Raw genomic sequence first — 23,501 nt, 5'->3', positions numbered from 1 at the left:
CATATGCCTGCTAAGGGGTTAATACCCAAAATATATAAAGAATTTATTTGTTCAACCCAACAGTAAAAAACAAACAATTAAGAAATGAGCCAGGGATCTAAACAGACATTTTTTCCAAAGAAGACATACAAATAGCCACTTAGTACATGAAAAGGTACTCAACTAATTATCAGGGAAATGCAAATCAAGACCACAATGATGTATCATCTGACACCTGTTAGGATGGCTATTACCAAAAAGATAAGAGATAACAAATGTTAGCAAGGATGTGGAGAAAAGGGAACCCTTGTGCTTTGTTGATGGGAACGTAAGTTGGTATAGTCACTAAAGAAAACAATATGGAGGATACCTAAAAAATTAAATGTAGAACTACCATGTAATCAAGCAATTCTAGTCGTGGCTATCTGAAAAAAATAAAAAACATTAACTCAAAGAGATATATGCACCCCCATACTCACTGTGGCATTATTTATAATAACCAAGATACTATAACAATCGAAATGTTTATTGATGATGAATGGATAAAGAAAATGTAGCATACACACACACACACACACACACACACACACACACAAAATGGAGTATGACTCAGCCAAAATAAAGAATGAAATCTTGGAGCACCTGGGTGGCTCAGTCAGCTGAGTATCCAACTTTTGATTTCAGGTCAGGTCATGATCTCGGGCCCAATGTATCAAGCCCTGCATGTGACTCTATGCTGGGTATGGAGTCTGCTTGGAATTCTCTCTCTCCCTCTCCCTCTGCCCCTCCCCACTTGTGATCACTCTTTCTCTCTTAAAAAAAGGTGGGGGGGGGGATGAAATCTTGCCATTTGTGACAACACAGATGGACTCTGAGGGCATTATACTAAGTGAAATATGTCAGAGAAAAGCAAATATTGTATGATCTCACCTATATGTGGAATCTAAAAACAATAAAAACAAGCTCATGGAAAGAGAACAGACTGATGGTTGCCAGAGGTGTGAGGTGGGAGGTGAAACAGGTGAAGGTAGTCAAAAAAATGAAAAGAAAAAGTAAGAGTCTATATATCTCTTAGGAAGGAAGGAAGGAAGGAAAGAAGGAAGGAAGGGGAGGGGAGGGGAGGGACGAATGGAGGAAGGAAGAAAGGAAGAGAGGAAGGAAAGGAAGGAAGGAAGGAAAGGGAAGGGGCAGGGAGGAAGGAAAATAGGAAGAAAGAAAAATAGAAAAGGAATATCCATAGAACAGTTGAGCCTGCTCTGTGCCTTTTTCTCCCTGCCTAGGGAAACTGTCTGGTAATTCCAGAAATTACCAGATGTCTGATAATTCCAGACATCCACAATGGACGCACATGTACACTCACAGACACACACATACACAGACACACACACACACACAGACACACACACACACACACACACAAGAATAAGAGCAACTTCCACATTCAAACATTATTTGCACTGACAATCCTGGAGTCTCTCAGCCTATATAACTTGTCTACTTATAGTCTAATCTACAAAGCATGTTTATTTACACAGAAATCTTCTAAGTTCTAGGTGAAATGCTATGTTCCTAGGAAATATAAATATCCATAGTTCCAGGAATTATAAACCCAAATTAATAATAACTTCAGAAGAAATGAAATATATGAGGCAGAAGATCATTTCTGCTCCCACAAAGGCACTGGGCCCAGAATGTTTTATGGGTGAATTTGTCTCAGTAAAACCAATAATCTGTATTTTATTTAAATTGTCCCTGGACTATAAAAACAACAACAAATGGCTCCTAACTCATTCTGTGCAGGCAGCATATGCACATACACACATACCAACCTGGGTTCTCTAGGCTAAATCTGTCTCACAAAAAGGCTTATTTATTTATTTATTTATTTATTTATTTCAGTGTTCCAAAATTCATTGTTTATGCACTACACCCACTTCTCTATGCAATACATGCCCTCCTTAATACCCACCACCAGGTTCATCCCACCCCCACTTTCCCCCTCAAAACCCTCAGTTTCTTTCTCAAACTGAGGGTTTTGTCTCTCACGGTTTGTATCCCCCTCCGATTTCCCCCAACTCACTTCTCTCCATTTTCCCAGTGTCCTCCGTGTTATTCCTTATGTTTCACAAGTAAGTGAAACCAAATGATAATTGACTCTCTCTGCTTGACTTATTTCACTCAGCATAATCTCTTCCAGTCCCATCCATGTTGATTCAAAAGTTGGGTATTCATCCTTTCTGATGGAGGCATAATACTCCATTGTATATATGGACCATATCTTCTTTATCCATTCATCTGTTGAAGGGCATCTTGGTTCTTTCCACACTTTGGTGACCGTGGCCATTGCCGCTATGAACACTGGGGTACAGTTGGCCCTTCTTTACACTACATCTGTATCTTTGGGGTTAATACCCAGTAGTGCAATTGCAGGGTCATAGGGCAGCTCTATTTTTAATTTCTTAAGAAATCTCCACACTGTTTTCCAAAGTGGCTGTACTAACTTGCATTCGTACCAACCATATAAGAGGGTTCTCTTTTCTCTACATTCTCTCCAACACTTGTTCACTGTCTTGTTAATTTTGGCCATTCTAACTGGTGTAAGGTGGTATCTCGATGTGGTTTTGATTTGAATCTCCCTAATGGCTAATGATTATGAACACTTTCCATGTGTCTGTTAGCCATTTGTATGTCTTTTTTAGAGAAATGTCTGTTCATGTCTTCTGCCCATTTTTTGATGTGATTATCTGTTTTGTTTGTGTTGAGTTTGAGGAGTTCTTTATAGATCTTGGATATCAGCCCTTTGTCTGTAGTGTCATTTGCGAATATCTTCTCCCATTCCATGGGTTACCTCTTTGTTTTCACAAAAAATTTTGTTTAGATATCATTTTTTAAAATACTCAATATAAATGAGACCCAGCATTCATTTGCTATTACCATAGTCCCCCCTTCTCTCTTTATGAACCTCATCAACTCTACTTAATTTTTTAAAACAAATTTGGCTCCTCTAGGCATTTGAGTTTACAATTCCTACCACAGACTGAGTTTGCTTATGAACATAAATTTTCAAATTCTAACCAAAATATTAGCAAATCAAATCTAGCACAGAATAAAAGAAAAAAGCATTATAGCTAAACAGAGTTTATACAAGAACTAGTCTGTCATCAGGAAAGTAATTCATAGAATTCATTATATTTACTGAGAACAAGGAAGGAAGGAAGAAAGAAAGAGGGAGGGAGGAGAGAGGGAAGGAAGGAAAAAGTAGCATATGGATAAGTCATCCAAAGTAGAAATTCTCAACATTTGGGGTTCCATAGATGGGCTCCAGAAAAGAGTACATGACAATCTGCAGATGTAAACACCATATTGTTGTATGTGTGGTGAGCTCCACAGATTAAGTTCATCTGCAAAGAAGCCCATAACCCATAAATCCATTCACATCCTGCAGCATTACAGGATGTAATGTATAAAAATGGTATTACTGAAGGTTGCTCTAAAAAAGGGTACAGGGGCTCCTGAGTGGCTCAGTTGGTTAAGCAACTGCCTTCAGCTCAGGTCATGATCCTGGAGTCCTAGGATTGAGTCCTGAATAGGGCTCCCTGCTCCACAGGGAGTGTGCTTCTCCCTCTGACCTTCTCCCCTCTCATGCTCTCTCGTCTCTCAAATAAATAAATAAATAAAAATATTTTAAGGGGGGAGGAGTATAAAAACATACTACATCAATATTCCAACTGATTCATTTTCAAAACACGTTCTTAAATTCTATTACATGAGAAATCATTACTTACAGCCAAGACAATCTTTCGAATATTCTTCACATACAGTACCACATAGTCCTTGATATAGGTATGCAGTTCTCTGGCAGGGATATTATACCAATTCATCATCAGTGCTGCTTCATTTTCATTATTTCCACCCCAAATGATGATGGAGGGATGATATTTCAGTCTCCTGATCTAAAATTTCAGAAAACATGAAACAATTTTGCAATAATCAACAAGAAAAAAAAAGCCTCAGAGCTGTAATGATTCATAAAATGATAGTCATTGCATTTTTGCACATAAATTCTTATGTACAGAAAACTCATTAGAAAATGGCTTGTAACATTACCTGCAGGAATACACGTTAAGAAATCTGATTCTTTTTACCTAGATTTTATAAACACCAGTAAAATAGGATTCTTCTTCTTTACTGTATAAAACCTGAAGAAAATATAATCCCTTTTATTAAAAAAAGAAAAATAAATCAACCTCATTGTTATCTGACTTGCCACAAGAAAAGGCTCTAAGAAATACAAAGGGCAGCAGACATTACATTACAGAGAAGTTTCTCAAGAGCAAGATGGAGTTTTGTGTGAAGAAACAAACGAGGGAGGACAACCAGTTCTGCTGAAAGAGGGACTGAGAGGTTGTCATGGTCTCCACTGAGATCAGAAAACCGCAAGGACAGCTAGAGAGGGTTTTACAAACCAAGAGAGTTCCCAGAGATACTCTGTAAGTCAAAGACAAATATGTGAAATATTCTAAAGGAAAAAGGATGAGGACATCAAGAGGATATCTCCAGGGCACCTAGGTGGCTCAGTGGGTTAAAGCCTCTGCCTTCGGCTCGGGTCACAATCTCAAGGTTCTAGGATCGAGTCCCGCATAGGGCAGGGACTCCTCTCTCTGCCTGCCTCTCTGCCTACTAGTGATCTCTGTCAAATAAATAAATAAAAATCTTAAAAAAAAAAAAGAGGGTATCTCCAGAAATAACTATCAGTGTCATGTCCTGAGAAATCAACTAAGGTTAAGTAAGTTACTGAATATATCTGAATATAGAAGAAGAAATTAGAGAATCTGTCTGAAAATCCTGCAGCCCTAAGAACTGAGCCTGCATGACCTGGGCTCTACACAAAGGTGGAAGGATCCAGTTCTTCGGATACACTGGGAGATGGACTCCGGCAGAAGAGGACAGTTAAATCTCTTGGAGAACACAGTGAGTCAATAATCAAGAAAAACTCCTCTGGAACCCATTTTAGCAAAATAACCATATTGGTATTTATAGCTTCTCTTCCATGAAATGCATAATTAGAGTGATTCCAGCTAATGATCACTATGATCACTCATCATAATTAGTGATCCCAGCTGATGTTCTCACTGTGGCCTCCTTTCAAGATGCCAAGTATCTCCTACATGACACAGAGATCCATTAAGGATGCATGCATTAAAGGGATTTATCTCATTCTTAAAAATTACAGTCTTGTGTTTTTCTAACCCAGCCTTATGAATACTATTTCCTTTATTTGTCTCTGTGCATGCCCAGGTACGTGACGGCTACTACCAAGTTTGACTGGCACAAGAACACAAATACTTGGGCGCCTGGGTGGCTCAGTTGGTTGAGCAACTGCCTTCGGCTCAGGTCATGATCCCCGACTTCCAGGATCGAGTCCCACATCGGGCTCCCAGCTCTTTGGGGAATCTGCTTCTCCCTCTGACCTTCTCCTCTCTCATGCTCTCTCTCACTCATTCTCCCTCAAATAAATAAATAAAATTTAAAAAAAAAAGAAAAAAAGAAGAAGAACACAAATACTCAAGAGGCAGAAAGCTCCAGTGACTCTGTGCTACACATACCCTTCAAACTGACCTAGAATTTTTGACAAGCTTTCCTTTAAAATTTTAACAAAGTCTTCATAAAAAGCTCTCCTGTTTAATAATACATAAAAGAATTGTAGGTACATAGACACCATAATTTATTTATATGAGAAAAAAATGTTTAAAAAACTGAAATGTCTGCAACCTACATAACTATAATTAATATATTTTAAGCTCATCTATCCATTCATACTCCTGATGAAAAACCTGGCCCGGTAGTGCGGATACAGAGAGGAACAGTCCCCGAGGCCGCAGGGAGATTACAAACTTGCAGGGGAAACAAAACATTGAACAAGTAATTCAAAGTGTGGTATAGGTCATACAGGGCAAATTTTGTGATCTAGACTTGCAAATATAGAAAGGATCTGCCCCTCCCCACCGAGAAATTCATGCTCAAGGTAGGACGTGACAGAAGAAAACGAGAGAGGTGGTTCGGAAGAGGGTGCTTGATGGGGCCAGGGACACCAGCAGAGACAGGAAATGCCCGGTGTCTTTATCTGGAGGATTCAGCCAGAGATGATTCATTTGTATTTTTTAAATCTTTTTTAAAAAAATAAAACACAGGGGTGCCTGGTTGGCTCAGTGGGTTAAAGCCTCTGCCTTTAGCTCAGGTCATGATCTCAGGGTCCTGAGATTGAGCCCCACATCGGTCTCCTGCTTGGCGGGGAGCCTGCTTCCCCCCCCCCCCTCTCTGCCTATCTCTCTGCCTACTTGTGATCTCTGTCTGTCAAATAAATAAATAAAATCTTTTAAAAAATTTAAAAACATAGATATAAAAAAATTATGACATACTAAATTACTATAACACAATCACCCTCGTAATCACCACCCAGATCAAGAAAGATAACCCCAGAAGCCCTCATATACTCCTTTCTAATTATAGTCCTTTCCTGCTCCCAACAGTAACCACTATCTTGTATTTTACAAGTAATCACTTACAGTAATCACTTCCTTCCATTTCTTTTGGTTTTCCATGCAAATGTACATCCCCAGACATTGTAACAACAAAATCACGGATTTTAACTTGCTTGATGGATTTCAATCCACTGACATCCTTATTGAGTTTCAAATTGTCCCATTTTTGGTTTGTGAGACTCTCATCAAAGTTTTTTTTAACATATCTTTGATAGTGTCGTTGGTATCTCTAAGTCCAACTATTCCAGGGTCATCTATTACACTTCCTGCCCCAGACCTAGAATTGGCCATTTGTCTAAGAGCCCCTTCTCTTAATGGGAAGAATTATTTCAATAGAAGGATATACCATATTATTAGGTTGTCCTAGTCCTTTTGATGGACACAGCTAGGTTGCAATCACTTCCTTGCACTTACAGATCTATAAATAGAAGTGTGTACATATGGTATGCAAAAGAAATCAAGGAGTCAAGAATCACTTTAAATTTTTGACCTGAGAAACACAAAGACTGGCTTTGCCATTTCTCAAGTTGGGGGAAACTGCAGGGAAAGCAGGTTGGGAGATGGTAATGCAAGTTTGGTTCAGATATGTTACACTGGAGATGACTATGAAACCTCCCAGAAGAGGCTCCAAGTAGGCAGCTGGATATAAGAACAAGGAATCCAGCAGACATGTCAGAACTGGGGATAAATCTGAAAGTCATCAGCATATAGGTGGTGTTAAAGCCATGAGACTGGGTGGAATCACCTAGGAAGTCAATTATCTGACTGATTTTCATGGGATTTAGTAAGGAGAACAAAAACACACACAAAAATAAAAAATGAGGAGAGGTTTAACGAAAGACAAATGAAACAAAAGCATTATCCTTCTTCTTGGAATGGTAATGACATACCTGGTAAGCAACTTCTGCTCTCACCGAATTCAGGAAGTCCTGATTGGTTGGATAAAGGGCACAGGCGAACATAAAATCCTGCCATACCTATCAAACCAATAAAGAGCAGTAAAGAACTTCCATAGACTTTATTACACAGAAAGAAATTCTTCATTTTGAACTCTGGGGAATTATCTTTCAGGCAAATGAAAAAACAAATTAGCCTGCTGAGTGTAACCATTTTAAGGCAGTGGGAGAGGCTCTCATATAGACCTCACGACCTTCCAGAACAGCATAAAACTGTGGGGGGAACCCAAGAGAAGAAAATGTTAAGTAGGGAGAAAAGAAAGAGAAGGAAAGGGAATTCAAAGAAGGAAACAGTGAGTGTGTTGAGGGGAACATGAAATTTGAAAAGAACCTTCCCCCAGCTCCTCCTCACTCGCAATACTTTAATTTTCACTGGGAATTTGCTGTTGAGAGATGGGCCAGATTGTTTATAAAAGAACTAATTTTGGGGGCGCCTGGGTGGCTCAGTGGGTTAAGCCTCTGCCTTCGGCTCAGGTCATGATCTCAGGGTCATAGGATCGAGCCCTGCATCAGGTTCTATGCTCAGCAGGGAGCCTGCTTCCCCCCTCTCTCTGCCTGCTTCTCTGTCTACTTGTGATCCTCTCTCTCTCTGTCAAATAAATAAATAAAATATTAAAAAAAAAAAAAAAGAACTAACTTTTCATGGCCAAAGGATTACTACATGGACATTTTTTGATGAAACCACATTAAGTTCTTTTTTATCTCTTTCTTTACCTCTCTCTTTCTTGAGAGACAGACTGTGTGTGCGAGTGTGGGGCGGGGGGTGGCACAGAGGGAGAAAGAGAGAATCCCAGGCAGGCTCTGAATGACGCAGGGCTCAATCTCATGACCCTGGGATCATGACCTAAGCCAAAGGCAGACGCTTAACCAATGGAGCCGCCCAGGTACCCCACGTAAGTTCATTTCTAGAGAGGCTGTTATTACGCAGTGCTTAAGGGCCCAGGCCCCAAATCAGTAGACTGAGTCAGAATCTTGGTGCCACCACATACACTGTGTGGATTTGAGAAGGTTATTTCACCTCTCTTCCACTTGTCCATTTCCTTACTGATAAAATGGGGATGGAGAACAGCAGTAACTACTTCATAGGATGGGCACGAAGATGAAAGAAAATAACAGAAGCAGAGCACTGAGAACAATGCCCGATCCTCAGTAAGTATTATAGAACACTGTGACACTATCATGACCATCGGGACTGCCAATATTGTAATTACTATTCTTCTATGGAGTGCTTTATATTTTAGAACTATAATACCAGAACTAAAAGATTTTATTTTCTGTGCTTAACCCTCACGAATGCAAAACACGCCTGGAGTACTTGGTAGCAATATTATGTATAGCTTTTCTTCACTGAATTTTACTATTTTTCTTCTCTCTAGATCTTGTTAAATCTTCTTCAATTTAAAATTTTTAAATTGTTTATGCATACCCTTATATCAAAAAGAAAATTACAAATACAGAATGCCTACTACTTAAAAATAATTAAATAATTATGATATTTACCATCAACTATGGTTCTGGGTTTGCAAGATGCCATTTATTCCTTTGCAAAAAAAAACCAGAATATCAGTGCTGGCTCTGAGAAAAGAAGGAACAAGCCATAGCACTCACTCAGAACACAGGTACTCAAAGTGAGGCTATAGTAACATATCAATCAATAAAATGCTGTCAACTACCCACCATTATTCCTAGTTCATCACAGAGTCTATAGAATTCATCCTGCTCATAAATTCCTCCTCCCCAAACCCGGAGAGTATTCATGTTAGCATCCACAGCAGACTGCAGAAGGAGCCGTAACCTATAGAAGAAATTGTAAAAATAAGTGTTAATATGAAAATCTGGGGATGTTTAAAAAAAGATTTTAAAAACACATGGTGGGGGCCACCTGGGTGGCTCAATCGGTTAAGCGTCTGCCTTTGGCTCAGGTCACAATCCCGGGGTCCTGGGTTGGAGGCCCGCATCGGGTTCTTTGCTCAGCGGGGAGCCTGCTTCTCTGTCTCCCTCTGCCTACCACTCACCCTGCTTGTGTTCTCCCTCAAGTCAAATAAAAAAATAAATAAAATCTTTACACAAAAAAACACACATGGTGTTGATAAATATGTTTCAAAACTCTTTTAGAAAAACATGTTCTAAAATTATGGTTTGGATATAACGCTAGGTGAAGAAAGTGAGACAAAATTATATAAATATTAACTGCAACCACATAAACAAACCTGGAAAAATTGTAGGTTATATCTTTTCTCTGCCCTCTAAATTCACACTGTTATCATACTGCTTTTCAAACTAAATTATTTATTAGTTATTCTTATAGAAAAAAATGTTGTAAACCTTAGGAAGTATGAGGTGATTTTATACAACCATTTCAAATTTTAAGACAAAAACCAAAGTTTGCATAGTAGTACCCAGCTTACTCTTATTTCCTTTTTTCAATTCCTCCAGTCTAGTACAGAATTTCCTCAATTTACGGCGGGATTATATTCCAATTGGCCCATTGGAAATTGAAAATATTGTAAGTCAAAAATGCATTTAACACAGCTAAACCTTCCGAACATCCCACCTTAGCCTCACCTACCTTAGATGTGCTCAGAACACTTACATTAGCCTGCAGTTAGACAAAATCATCTACCACATAGTCTACTTTATAATAAAGTATTGATATCTCATGGAATGGACTGAATACTATACTGAAAGTAAAACACAGAATGGGTATATGGGTACAGAATGGTTATGACCATATCAGTTGCTGACCCTCAGTCTAGCGTGGCTGACTGGGAGGCTGCGGCTTTTGCCTCTGCCCAGCATCACAAAGGAATTCTGTACCGTTGTTAGCCCAGGACAAGATCAAAATTCAAAATATAATTTCTACAGAATATGTATCATTTTTACACCATGATAAAGTTAAAAGATCATGTCAAACCATCGTGGGTACCAGCTATTCCTCTTTCTCTAGTCAATTAAATCTCCATTCTGACTCTTCCAATTCCTATTCACATTACCCACAAGAAAATGTATAGCCTCTCTAAGAACATCTACTTTGCATCTCCAGAACAGAGCCCAGAGAGGAACCAAGAAGCCCCCAACCACTGGCCGGCCAAGGACCCAGAGTGTTGGGCTTCAACAGGTATACTAGTTGGCCCAGCTGTACTAAACAGTCACTGTCCAAACCAGCCAAATGGGAGGAGCAAGGAGATGAAAAGGAAAAGAAGCAGCAAATTATGTGTCTATGTTGGGAGAATAATTTCATTTTCATGTGAAATTCAAGACAATATGTTTAAAGTAAAAGCAAATTACTACAACATTTGGCAAATTCTAAACACCAAATAATATGGTACAATGCATATTTATACATATGTAAATAAGTTAACTGTGTTTATTTCTCTTCCCAAAGTTTGTTTTTACTATCACAAAGACAGTTGGTAATCACAAACAGGAAATATTATTCTCTTGTGAAGTGTTATTCTCATAGCTTCAGATAAACACTTTAAATTTTCTTCTAGATTTAAAACTGTAAAGCTTTTTTGGTTCCTTTTACTAAGGTAAAAGTAAAGGAATATACAAATAGCTTAGAATGAATAAGGAAATATGGGTTTCCATTTTTAAAAAAGAATGCACAGAAATAATTAAGGTATTTTTTGAAAAATTTAAAAAAAAAATTTAATCATTTTTTTTCAGGGACTAACTATCCAAAATGTGCATTAGTCATTTTCTTGTTCCTCCAGAGGAAATATATAATAGTTTTCTAAAAATTGGATGGTTTCAGCAGTCTCAAGTCACTTAGCTGTTAAGACTTGTTAAGACTATCTATAGCTTGTGAAAATGGAATGTATGATTTAAAAATCCTTTCCATTCTAAAGTTTCCATCATCCTAGAATTCTGTCTTACCTCTCAGTTCCTTCTACTGCAATCAAAGAAAACAAAAAGGAGTAATTCTTTAGCTTTGGGGGCTTTTAATAAAAAGAAAAACAAGAAATAAAAAAATCATAACTTACAAGTCAGAGGTTACTCGATCCTGGAATGAATCTGCTGGGATCCAGTTCGAGCCTTTCAGAAATATGGGCAATCCATTAATTTTGAAATAGAAACTCAGACCTTGAGATCCTTCAATGGGCTCTTCTATAAGTTCGACTGTCCTAAAATAAACCTTTTATGAACAAAATTAAACAATGAATATCAAATTTAAAACATAAACAAGAGATTTTTTTTTTTAATTTTATTTATTTGACAGACAGAGTTCCCAAGTAGGAAGAGAGGTAGGCGGGGGCTGGAGGTGGGGGGAAGCAGGCTTCCCTCTGAGCAGAGCATGATGTGGGGCTTAATCCCAGAACCCTGAAACCACGACCTGAGCCGAAGGCAGAGGCCTAACCCACTAAGCCACCCAGGCGCCCACAAGAGATTTTATTTTTAAAAAGGAAAGCAAATTTCTGAACAATTTACATGAACATATTTAATGTTAATTTCCTACTTGCTATGAAGCACTTAATGTAGAAGTGCATATTTCAGAATATATATATAATTATTGCCAGATTCTATCTTTTAATAGATATAAAATATAGAAACTATTAAAGAGGAAATATATTCTAGTCTTCCTTATGAAACAGGCATTTGTAATTCCATCAAAAGAAATATATTTGAATGCTCACCATTCTTCTATTTTGAAGGGTGCTTGGGTGGCTCAGTTGGTTAAGCATCTGACTCTCAATTTCAGTTCAGGTCATGATCTCAGGGTTGTGAAATCGAGCCCCAGGTTAAGCTCAGCATGGAGACTGCTTGGGATTCTCTAACCTGCTCTGTCCCCCCACTCAAATAAATAAATAATCTCTTTTATAAAAATATATATATACATATATTTGAAGATAACATTTCAAAGTTAGAACAAAAACTTATACTATTTCACAAAATCAGGGGAAATCCCACCAGTTAAACTACGCATCCTGAATAGAAAACACACTCTAATTTTAGTGTTAACATGTGCCAAAATACGCATCTTAGAATCAAAGACATATAGCACTCATGAAAGAAATTGAAGAAGATACAAAAAGATGGAAGACCATTCCATGCTCTTGGATTGGAAGAATAAACATTGTTAAAATGTCTATACTGCCTAGAGCAATCTATACTTTTAATGCCATTCTGATCAAAATTCCACCGGTATTCTTCAAAGAGCTGGAGTAAATAATCCAAAAATTTGTATGGAAGACCCCGAATCGCTAAGGAAATGTTGAAAAACAAAAATAAAGCTGGGAGCATCACGTTACCTGATTTCAAGCTTTATTACAAAGCTGTGATCACCAAGACAGCATGGTACTGGCATAAAAACAGACACATAGACCAGTGGAACAGAGTAGAGAGCCCAGATATAGACCCTCAACTTTATGGTCAATTAATCTTCGACAAAACAGGAAAAAATATACAGTGGAAAAAAGACAATCTCTTCAATAAATGGTGCTGGGGAAACTGGACAGCTATAAGTAGAAGAATGAAACTCAACCATTCTCTTACACCGTACACAAAGATAAACTCAAAATGGATAAAAGACCTCAACATGAGACAGGAATCCATCAGAATCCTAGAGGAGAACATAGGCAGTAATCTCTTCGATATCAGCCACAGCAACTTCTTTCAAGATATGTCTCCAAAGGCAAAGGAAACAAAAGAGAAAATAAACTTTGGGGACTTCATCAAAATCAAAAGCTTCTGCACAGCAAAGGAAACAGTCAAGAAAACAAAGAGGCAACCCACGGAATGGGAGAAGATATTTGCAAATGACAGTACAGACAAAAGGTTGATATCCAGGATCTATAATGAACTCCTCAAACTCAACACACATGGAACAGGCAAACATATCAAATAATGGGCAGAAGATATGAACAGACACTTCTCCAATCAAGACATACAAATGGCTAGCAGACACATGAAAAAATGTTCATCATCATTAGCCCTCAGGGAGATTCAAACTAAAACCACATTGAGAAATCACCTTACACCAGTTAGAATGGCCAAAATTAACAAAACAGGAAACAACATGTGTTGGAGGGATGTGGAGAAAGGGGAACCCTCTTACACTGTTGGTGGGAATGCAAGTTGGTGCAGCCTCTTTGGAAAACAATGTGGAGATTCCTCAAGAAATTAAAAATAGAACTTCCCTATGACTCTGCAATTGCACTCCTGGGTATTTACCCCAAAGATACAGATGTTGTGAAAAGAAGGGCCATCTGTACCCCAATGTTTAAAGCAGTAATGGCCATGGTCGCCAAACTATGGAAAGAACCAAGATGCCCTTCAACAGATGAATGGGTAAGGAAGATGTGGTCCATATATACTACGGAGTATTATGCCTCCATCAGAAAGGATGAATACCCAACTTTTGTAGCAACATGGATGGGACTGGAAGAGATTATGCTGAGTGAAATAAGTCAAGTAGAGAGAGTTAATTATCATATGGTTTCACTTATTTGTGGAGCATAACAAATATCATGGAGGACAAGGGGTATGAGAGAGGAGAAGGGAGTTGGGGTAAATTGGAAGGGGAGGTGAATCATGAGAGACTATGGACTCTGAAAAACAATCTGAGGGGTCTGAAGTGGTGGGTGGGTGGGAGTTTGGGGTACTAGGTGGTGGGTATTACAGAGGGCACGGATTGCATGGAGCACTGGGTGTGGTGAAAAAATAATGAATACTGTTTTTCTGAAAATAAATTAATTAATAAAAAAAAGACATATAGCACAGAGTATTTCACAATTTAACAACTTACCAATCTTAATAGCACATTAGTGTAAAATCATTTCGTTTAACGGACAATTTAATCCCAACTAATCATCACATTAAACTCAATGTTTGAGAGAGCTCTAGAGATGTAAGTGGTGTTCCAAGTGGAAGACAGAATAGGAGCACACACTCCAATATTATAACCACTGAGTGAGAAGAAGCTGAGACCTTTGTCCCTGGGACACTCTAGCCAGGTTAAGCGGAAGCACTTAAGCATGAGCAGCAAGACTCCAGATAGAGAAGACTGAGGTTTTTATCCAAATCTTCATTCCTTTCAGTCATAAACTGGATCAAGGAATGAGGAAGTGGTTGTACACCAATGAAGCCTCGCCTTGAACCAAGATTATGCTTTTCTTCTCTAATTAAAATAAATAAATGAATTAATCACCTTATTCTATGAAATAAAAGTGCTCACCGTTCTTCTATTTTCTTACCCTTGCTCTTATTACTCTGACATGACAAAAAGATATGAATTAACTTTATGAGAAGACACAGAATAAGGCTTGGTTGAGGAGGATCTTGACATGGAATTACTATACCTGCTTTAGGGTTGCAAATGTAAAAAATGTAAGGCGATTTTCACAGACACTTTGAAAACACTTTGAGGGGTAGATTCAAATATCTAGAACAGCAGTTCTTTAAGTATGGCTGGGGACTACATGGGACCCCTTGGAATCCTGTAGGAGATCCTTGTGTTCGAAACTATTTCTGTAGTAAAGCTAAAATATTATTTGCCGGGCGCCTGGGTGGCTCAGTGGGTTAAGCCGCTGCCTTCGGCTCAGGTCATGATCTCAGGGTCCTGGGATTGAGTCCCGCATCGGGCTCTCTGCTCAGCAGGGGGCCTGCTTCCCTCTATCTCCCTCTCTGCCTGCCTCTCTGTCTGCTTGTGATCTCTCTCTGTCAAATAAATAAATAAAATCTTTAAATAAAAAATAAAATAAAATATTATTTGCCTTTTTCACTCTCTCACTCTTCTGAATGTATGGCCTTTCCAGAAATTACATGATGTGTGATGACATCACTTTTTTGGCTAATGGAATGCATGCTTGCATATTCTGGTGTGTTCTACTTCTACGGTAGAGGTTTAGTATTTAAAGGGGTGAGTTTTCAGATATTAACTCAGTTTGTTCTCAGCTTCTACTGTGTTCTTTGTAGTGTGTCTGGTTATTCCTGCTATAATCTCTATAACCTCACTGTCATTCAATAAATGCTCCTTTTGAATCTCAAAGTTTCCCTTGCAACCTACACAGAAACACAAAAGAATTAGGTACCATTTGTTAACTTGTTTCACAGTGGTTATTTTTAAGTTTTCAAATGAAAATGAATGTTAATTTTAATTGAAATTCATTTTACAGTTCAGTATTTTTTATTCTAAAGAAGTATTTCAAATATGCTTTTTCTTAAGTTTGAGTTGCAACTACAAGACTAACATTCTCAACCTACACCTATATTGTCTCCATTTAAAAAATGCTGGAAAAAAAAATGAAATTGACATATCAGAAGTTTTCTTTCTCTCTCTCTTTTATTTTTTTAAAGTAGGCTCCACAGCCACTGTGGAGCCCAATGCAGGGCTTGAACTCACAACCTTGAGATCAAGACCTGCAATGGCATCAAGAGTTGAATGCTTAACAAGTGAGGCACCCAGGTGTCCAACATTATTAGAGTTTGCTGATTCATGGAAGGGAAGAACCTACTCCAAAGAAATTGGGTAAAATTACAAATAAGTAATGAAATTGTGATGAAATCCATATTTCCCTCAACTTTATAACTGTTAATAATTTATCTTACTGTGCCTTATGCAATGTAACATTTGAAAAACAATACTTATGGTGCCAGTTAAATTGCAGTATCATTTTGAGACCCATCATTTTTCATATAAAGAAAAAAGAATGGAAGATTTTAGACAAGATAAGCTCTTTAAAAGGCAAACATTGTTTATTATGCTCTAATATATTATTTTATATTATATTACAATGCTTTCAAACCAGAAATGAAAAAGTCACTGGAGCATGTTACAGGACTCATTATGTTACATAGCTGGAAAAGCATTCACACACACACACACACACACACACACACACACACACACACATTTTATATTCAGTTAGTCAACATATAGTATATCATTAGTTTTTGATGTAGTGTTCAACAATTCATTATGAGAAGCACACATATTAGATGACAGAGTTTTACAGTTGACATTGCTGAATGCCTACTAGATAAAAAGTCAAAAAATGAAATCACAGCATTGTCACTTGGCAATGATACAGTAAGTCATCCAATTAAAGATTTAGCTGCAACAGGATACTGAGCTGATCTCTCATCTGAAGTATCACTGTTTGCCTGAGAAATGGATGAATCTCCAGAATGATGGACTCACTGTTTGCTTTTATTTGTCTGTTAATAAGCAGAATGAATCATCAAAGATTTCTTTTATGTAAATCTCTGGCAACAGAATACAAGAAATGCTGAAATATTCAACGTACTGAATAGTTTCTTTGAATCTCAAGGTTAGCAACAAGTGTGTTAACAACATTTGCCCCGATGTTACAAAGGCAGTGGTGGGTAACAATTCCTGGCACCTCCACAAAAATCAAGGCAGTAGATCCCAACTGTGCTAACTGTCACTGTATCCTTCACCTTCAAGCATCAGCAGGAAAAAAAAAGTCAGTTTCACTTAAGAATGTCCTTGGTAAAGCAGTAAAAATTACTAATTCTATTAAACCCTAACCTTGAGCAGACATCGTTATAACAGTCTGTGTGATGAAAAAATGATAGAATGGGAAATACAGATGAAGTCCCACAAAATAGATTTCTTGAGGAAAAGCATCTGGGCCACTGCTTGAGTTGTAAACTGAATTAGTCATCTGGTTTGTGAAACTTCATATTCACTGGAAAGAACTGCCAGACAAACTATGGTTATTCAGACTTGGCTATCTGGCAGACATTTCTTGAAAATGAATGAGGTGAGCCTTGTCACTTCAAGGAAGATAAGTGAAAGTATTGTGGACAAGGATAAAACTCAAACTTACAGGTAAAAATTAGGATTTAGGAAAACTTATATCTACTCCCATGAGCTCGAGAGCTTCCCAATACTTAAAGACTTCTCAGTAACATCAGTGTGATATTAACAAATGTGTATGTGATATTATATAATGGAATGTTTCAGTATTTGGAAACATCTGGATATCTTAAGACACCAATATTTTTCCAATAACCAATGCACTACGTTATGATATCACATAAAAGATCCATTAAGAATGAGTAAGGCATGGTAATACAGAGAATACAGAGAATAGAGTCAGGTAGTGTTGTAGTAACATTGTAGGGTGACAGGTAGGAGCTGAACTTGTAAGCACAGCATAAGTTACACAGTTGTCAAATTACTATGCTGTATACCTGGAACTAATGTAATGCTGTCAACTATGTCTCAGTAAAAAAAATAATAATTTTAAAAATCCATTAAAAGTGGAAGATACACCAACAGATTTTAATGTAACAGAGTACAAAGTTTTTTAAAATGGCTTCAGATTCCACTTTGCAACTAACCTTTAAGAAACCACCACTGCTTAAGTTCTCCTGCAGTACCAAAGAACGGCCTCGATCATTTGAAAAGGCTACTAAAGGACTCCTCTCTTTTCCATCTACATACCTATGTAAGATCATTTTTTCTTCGCATGTTTCAATGAAAACAACATGTTGCAAATTAAATGCAGAAGCCGATGAACATCCAGCCATCCTCCATTAAGCAACACATTAAAGAGACTTGTAAACATGTAAAATAATGTCATTATTCTCACTACATTTTCTGTTTTATAAATATATTTATTCTTCATAAAATAACTCACACATTAACATGTCATGGATTTGGTACTGTGATTTGAAATGAGTAAATATTTAATCCTCAGTTTTAAAATTTGCCCACATAAACAAAGGTACATTGGGGTTCTCAATAATTTTTATGAATGTAAAGTGATTGTGAGTCCAAAAAAAACTGAGAATCACTAATCTAGAAAACAGAACTCACTTACTTCTTTATACCAATTAATGCTACAAACAGTATTAATGATAAAACTCATCTGCCCCAATTTTCTCTTTTCTGTTTAAATTTTCTCATGAAGGGGTGCCTGGATAGCTCAGTGGGTTAAGCCTCTGCCTTTGGCTCAGGTCATGATCTCAGGGTCCTGGGATCGAGCCCCACATGGGGCTCTCTGCTCATCAGGGAGTCTACTCCCCCACCCCCACCCCGTCTGCCTCTCTGCCTGCTTGTGATATCTGTCTGTCTAATAAATAAATAAAATCTTTAAAAAAATTTTTTTTTCTCATGAAAAGCAGCTATCACTATCTTCCACTCCTGCAGTAACAATTTTATGGCCCAGGTCAAAGTAAACCCTAAAGCACCTGAGAGTCCTCAGAGGTGAAGCAGGAATTACCAGGCACCTTTCCCTTTGGACATTCCCCGACAGGTTAAAGGCTGGATCTATGACAGTAACTCCCCATGTCCTCTGGGAGTCCTGATAGGTTAATATAAAAGCCTTCTTCTACAACAGGTATTTTACTTCCAAGGAAATAATGAGCTTTGAAAGAGGTTTTTTGAAAAGTTCCCTGAGTAAAATATATTTACATCGAGAGGGAATTACAAGATCAAAACTATATTAAAGAACTCAAAAAAATATTGTCTAAAAGTAGAAAAAAATACCTAAGAACCTAAATGTGTAAGCCAAGCAGTTTGCATTTAAAACTTTTTAATTTGCAAACTTGTCTATCTACAGTTGAAGATTCCACTGGCAACTCACCAGGTAAGTTTTTAAATTAGCTTTAATGATTACATTTTTGAAATAGAAGGACTAACTCAAAGTACAGAACTGAACACATTTTTTAGACTAAGAGTTAGGAATATCTTTTTTTTTTTTTTTTTTTTTTCTTTTTAAAGGCAGGCAGAGAGAGAGAGAGGAGGAAGCAGGCTCCCTGATGAGCAGAGAGCCCGATGCGGGACTCGATCCCAGGACCCTGAGATCATGACCTGAGCCGAAGGCAGCGGCTTAACCCACTGAGCCACCCAGGCGCCCAGGAATATCTTAACTAAAGGGCTTAAGAGGTATGTGACTGATAACACTGTGCTTCTCAAATTTCTTTCTCTGGCAGACCAGATGATGATGTAATGAATCATTGAGTCATAAACTGCATATCGCCTCTCAGCTGTTTGCAATCAAATACTAAAAAGGCTGCCATAGTTGGGGCGCCAGGGTGGCTCAGTGGGTTGAACGTCTGACTCTTGGTTTCGGCTCAGGTCATGATCTCAGGGGGGTGAGATCGAGCCCGGGGCTCCCTGCACAGTGGGGAGTCTGCTTCTCCCCCCCTCCCTCTGCCCTGCTCATGCTCTCTCTCTTTCTCTCAAATAAATAAATCTTAAAAAAAATAAAATGCTGTCATAGTATCACTAGATACTAGTAATTTTCTTCTTAAAAAAATCTTATTTCCAAATATTGACAAATGTTACCTGAACTACTTTTTTACTACTTTTTTTACTTTTCAAATAATTTTCATGAATTTCCAAAAACATGAGTCATTTCATTTACATTACATTACAGTGTTTTTAGAGACAAGCAAACACATTTCTGTCTGCTCTAAAAGTGCTTTAACAGGCAGAAGCACTGAGAAAACATGTGCTGGGTTTCCACAAAGAGCTGTCCTCACACAGGCCTGTGCAGGACCACACAAGCCCTAGCAACATGCAGCAAGCGCAACCAGAAGGTGACATCTTCAAGTTTACACCCACACAGTTGCCTGGTATCTTTGTGGCCAGAGGTGCATTCCCTTATCTGACAGAATAGACAGAATCACTGTTTAACAAATCCCCTCTTCTCTATGACAAAATTATTTTCAGTAATAATAATGAAATGAAATGAATAATGATAATATCCAGAAAAGAAATGCAGACACTTTCCTTTATTTAACTTCATATGAACAGTCATACCATTTTTAAGTAAAATAAAAGAATAGAAAAAAGGAGAAGTGGACCCCTAGTTCGCTCAGTCAGTTAAGCACCTGCCATCGGCTCAGGTCATGATCCCAGGGTTTTGGGATCAAGGCCCCGCATCGGGATCCCTGCTCAGCAAGGAGCCTGCTTCTTTCTCCCCCACTGCCGGCCATTCTCCCTGCTCGTGCTCTCTCTGTCAAATAAATAAAATCTTAAAAAAAAAAAAAAAAAAAGGAAAAGTAACAGATTCATGTACTCAATTATATTAGTGTTTTTGGAAAAAAGTAAATGACATTTCCATATATCGGTTCATTATAGAAATGAATAATATTTGTTATGTTGAGCCTTAACTTCTAACAATGTCAAGAACTTTGTCAAAACTGATCTTCTTTGTGTGTATATGCTTTATAAAGAATAAAGCCAGATTTGTTAATCTATCCTTACATAGTTGACAGAGGAACACTTTTTATTAATTTTAATTTATTAAATTTCATTTTTTTCAAATGAAGCCCAAAATATGCAAATATTTGGGGGGAAGTATTAGACAGAAAGTTAAGTCTGACAGAGATTCATAGAAAATCCCACTTCTCATTAAATTCCAAAAAATGCAGTAGTACCCATGCCTTTGTTTCTTTGAGAACCACTCCAAGAATTTACAAATGCCTCTGGGGTGAAAAGTATGCCTTCTGAAAGTAGCAAAATCAAAGAAAATGCCTACATGATCGTGAACATAGACATTACTTGATCCACTGGTTTAGAACAAGTATCCAGTTCTTGGTGAAAATGACTGGGATATTCAACACAGCTGTTTCGATTCCTCTGGGCACTGTAAGAGCTCATCTTTTGTTGCTCCCCCTGACACTCTTCTTCAGAATTTGATTCTTTTTTTCTATGTAAATGTTCATTTCCTTACATTTTGTTGTTGCACAGTAAATAGCCTTCACCAAAATTTCTGTGTGCTTATCTTCAAAGAAAAGTTTGAAAGCTTGGTATTTCACTGTACATTGTTCAAGGCAGATTCTGGCTATTTATAAATAATGTTTGTATCTGATTAACCTCAACTAAAATTCTACACAGGAAAAAAGAAAGATAATTCAAAAGAGGAAAACTGTAGTAGCAGAGGACAAACTCTGAGCGGATTCTCATGCATCCACATGTCTTTGGATCACAGAGTACTTCAAAGTGAAGATTAACTTTTCAAAATTTACTGTATCCTTGCCTCCTAATGAGCACTCCATCTCGTCTAGCTTTTTCCAACAATGAGATTTAAAAGAATGAATAAAACTTTTCCAAAGTTCACAAAACATCACACATGAAGAAATGTTTCCCAAAAAGAAAACTTCACAAGGTTCAGAGAATGATTTCCAGAAGATAGAAATCAAATATGAGATTAATCTCTTGAATTCCTGTATGAACTCCACCGCAAATATTGGCCACATATGCAGCACCCTCCTGTCACTGATCACAACAGAGGTTTATGAAACAAGCATCCAGTTGTTTCAAGGTACCCTCTGTGAGGTCAGCTGCAGCCTTTCCAGAAATACAAGAATGACTTTTTTATATCAATTCTTATCACCTTTTATACAGACAAATCTTTTATACAGAGTTAGATTTGATCTCTATGAAGCATCTGAAGTGTTAACAAAAAGAATTCCAAGTAGGGGTGCCTGGGTGGCTCAGTGGGTTAAGCCTCTGCCTTCAGCTCAAGTCATGATCTCCAGGTCCTGGGATCAAGTCCCACATCGGGCTCTCTGCTCAGCAGGGAGCCTGCTTCTCCCCTCTCTCTGCCTGCCTCTCTGCATATTTGTGATCTCTCTCTCTCTCTCTGTCAAATAAATAAATAAAATCTTAAAAAAAAAAAAAGAATTCCAGGGCATTTTGGTTTTTTTAATATCTGCCACTACTAAAACATACACTGATAGTTTTAAAACAATTAACAATTCCCACAGTTGTGGGAATGGTTAACTAATCTTCAAGAAAGCAGGAAAGAATATCCAATGGAAAAACGAGTCTCTTCAACATATGGTGTTGGGAAAATTGGGACTGCCACATGCAGAAGAATGAAACTGGACCATTTCCTTACAGCATACACAATAATAGACTCAAAATGGATGAAAAACCTCAATGTGAGACAGGAATCCATCAAAATCCGAGAGAAGAATACAGGCAGCAACCTCTTTGACCTCAGCCACAGCAACTTCTTATTAGACATGTTGCCAGGGGCAAGGGATACAAAAGCAAAAATGAACTACTGGAACTTCATCAAGATGAAAAGCTTCTGCACAATCAACAAAACTAAAAGGCAACTGATGGAAGGGGATAAGAAATCTGCAAATGATACATCTGATAAAGGGTTAATATCCAAAATCTATAAAGAACATTCGAGACTGAACACCCAAAAAACAAATAATCCAGTTAAGAAATGGGCAGAAGACATGAATACACATTTTTCCAAAGAAGACATTCAGATGGCCAACAGACACATGAGAAGATGCTCAACATCACTCATCATCAGGGAAATACAAATCAAAGCCATATGATGAGTGAGATATCACCTCACACCTGTCAGAATGGCTAAAAGTAACAACACAGGAAACAAAAGATGTTGGTGAAGATGTGGAGAAAGGGAAACCTCCTTACACTGTTGGTGGGAATACAAACTGATAGAGCCATTCTGGAAATCAGCATGGGGCTTCCTCCAAAAGTTAAAGATAGAACTACCCTACAATCCCACAACTGTACTACTAGGTATTTACCCAAAGGATAAAAAAGCACATATTTGAAGGGCCATATGCACCCTGTTCTATAAACAATAGCCAAATTATGGAAATAACCCAGATGTTCACTGACTGATGAATAAAGAAGATGTGGTAAATACATATAAAATGTAATACTATTCAGCCATCAAAAAGAATGAACTCAGGGCACCTGGGTGGCTCCGTGGGTTAAAGCCTCTGCCTTTAAATCAGGTCATGATCTCAGGGTTGTGGAATCGAGTCCTATGTTGGCTCCATGCTCAGAGGGGAGTCTGTTTCATTCTGTCCTTCTGTCCCTCCCCACCAAAATAAATAAATAAATCTTAAAAAAAAGCAATCTTGCCATTTGCAACATGGATGGAAGTAGTGGGTTTTATGCTAAATGGGGTAAGTCAGTCAAAGAAAGACAAGTACCATATGACTTCACTCATATGTGGAATTTAAGAAACAAAACAGATGAAATATGGGAAGGGAAAAAGAAAGAGAAAGGGAAGCAAACCATAAAAGATTCTCAATGATAGAGAAC

At 37.8% G+C, this 23,501-nt stretch overlaps 1 protein-coding gene across 4 annotated transcripts in view; it reads right to left on the bottom strand.

The window, feature by feature from the left end:
• The window catches only part of MANBA (mannosidase beta), a 122,839-nt gene that overhangs the window by 38,769 nt on the left and 60,569 nt on the right, over nucleotides 1-23,501 (bottom strand). For all 4 annotated transcript variants that reach the window (XM_059172008.1, XM_059172023.1, XM_059172032.1 and 1 more), the window contains 4 exons: nucleotides 11,464-11,615; nucleotides 9,155-9,272; nucleotides 7,412-7,498; nucleotides 3,765-3,932 (listed from right to left, as the gene is read on the bottom strand). In XM_059172008.1, coding sequence (XP_059027991.1) covers nucleotides 3,765-3,932; nucleotides 7,412-7,498; nucleotides 9,155-9,272; nucleotides 11,464-11,615 — 525 coding nt within the window. The remainder of the gene's footprint in view (nucleotides 1-3,764; nucleotides 3,933-7,411; nucleotides 7,499-9,154; nucleotides 9,273-11,463; nucleotides 11,616-23,501) is intronic.

Source organism: Mustela lutreola, chromosome 1 (genome assembly GCF_030435805.1).
Source record: "Mustela lutreola isolate mMusLut2 chromosome 1, mMusLut2.pri, whole genome shotgun sequence".
Lineage (NCBI taxonomy): Eukaryota > Metazoa > Chordata > Mammalia > Carnivora > Mustelidae > Mustela > Mustela lutreola.
Note: the sequence above shows the minus strand (reverse complement) of the source record. Positions and strands in the feature narration are given on the sequence as shown.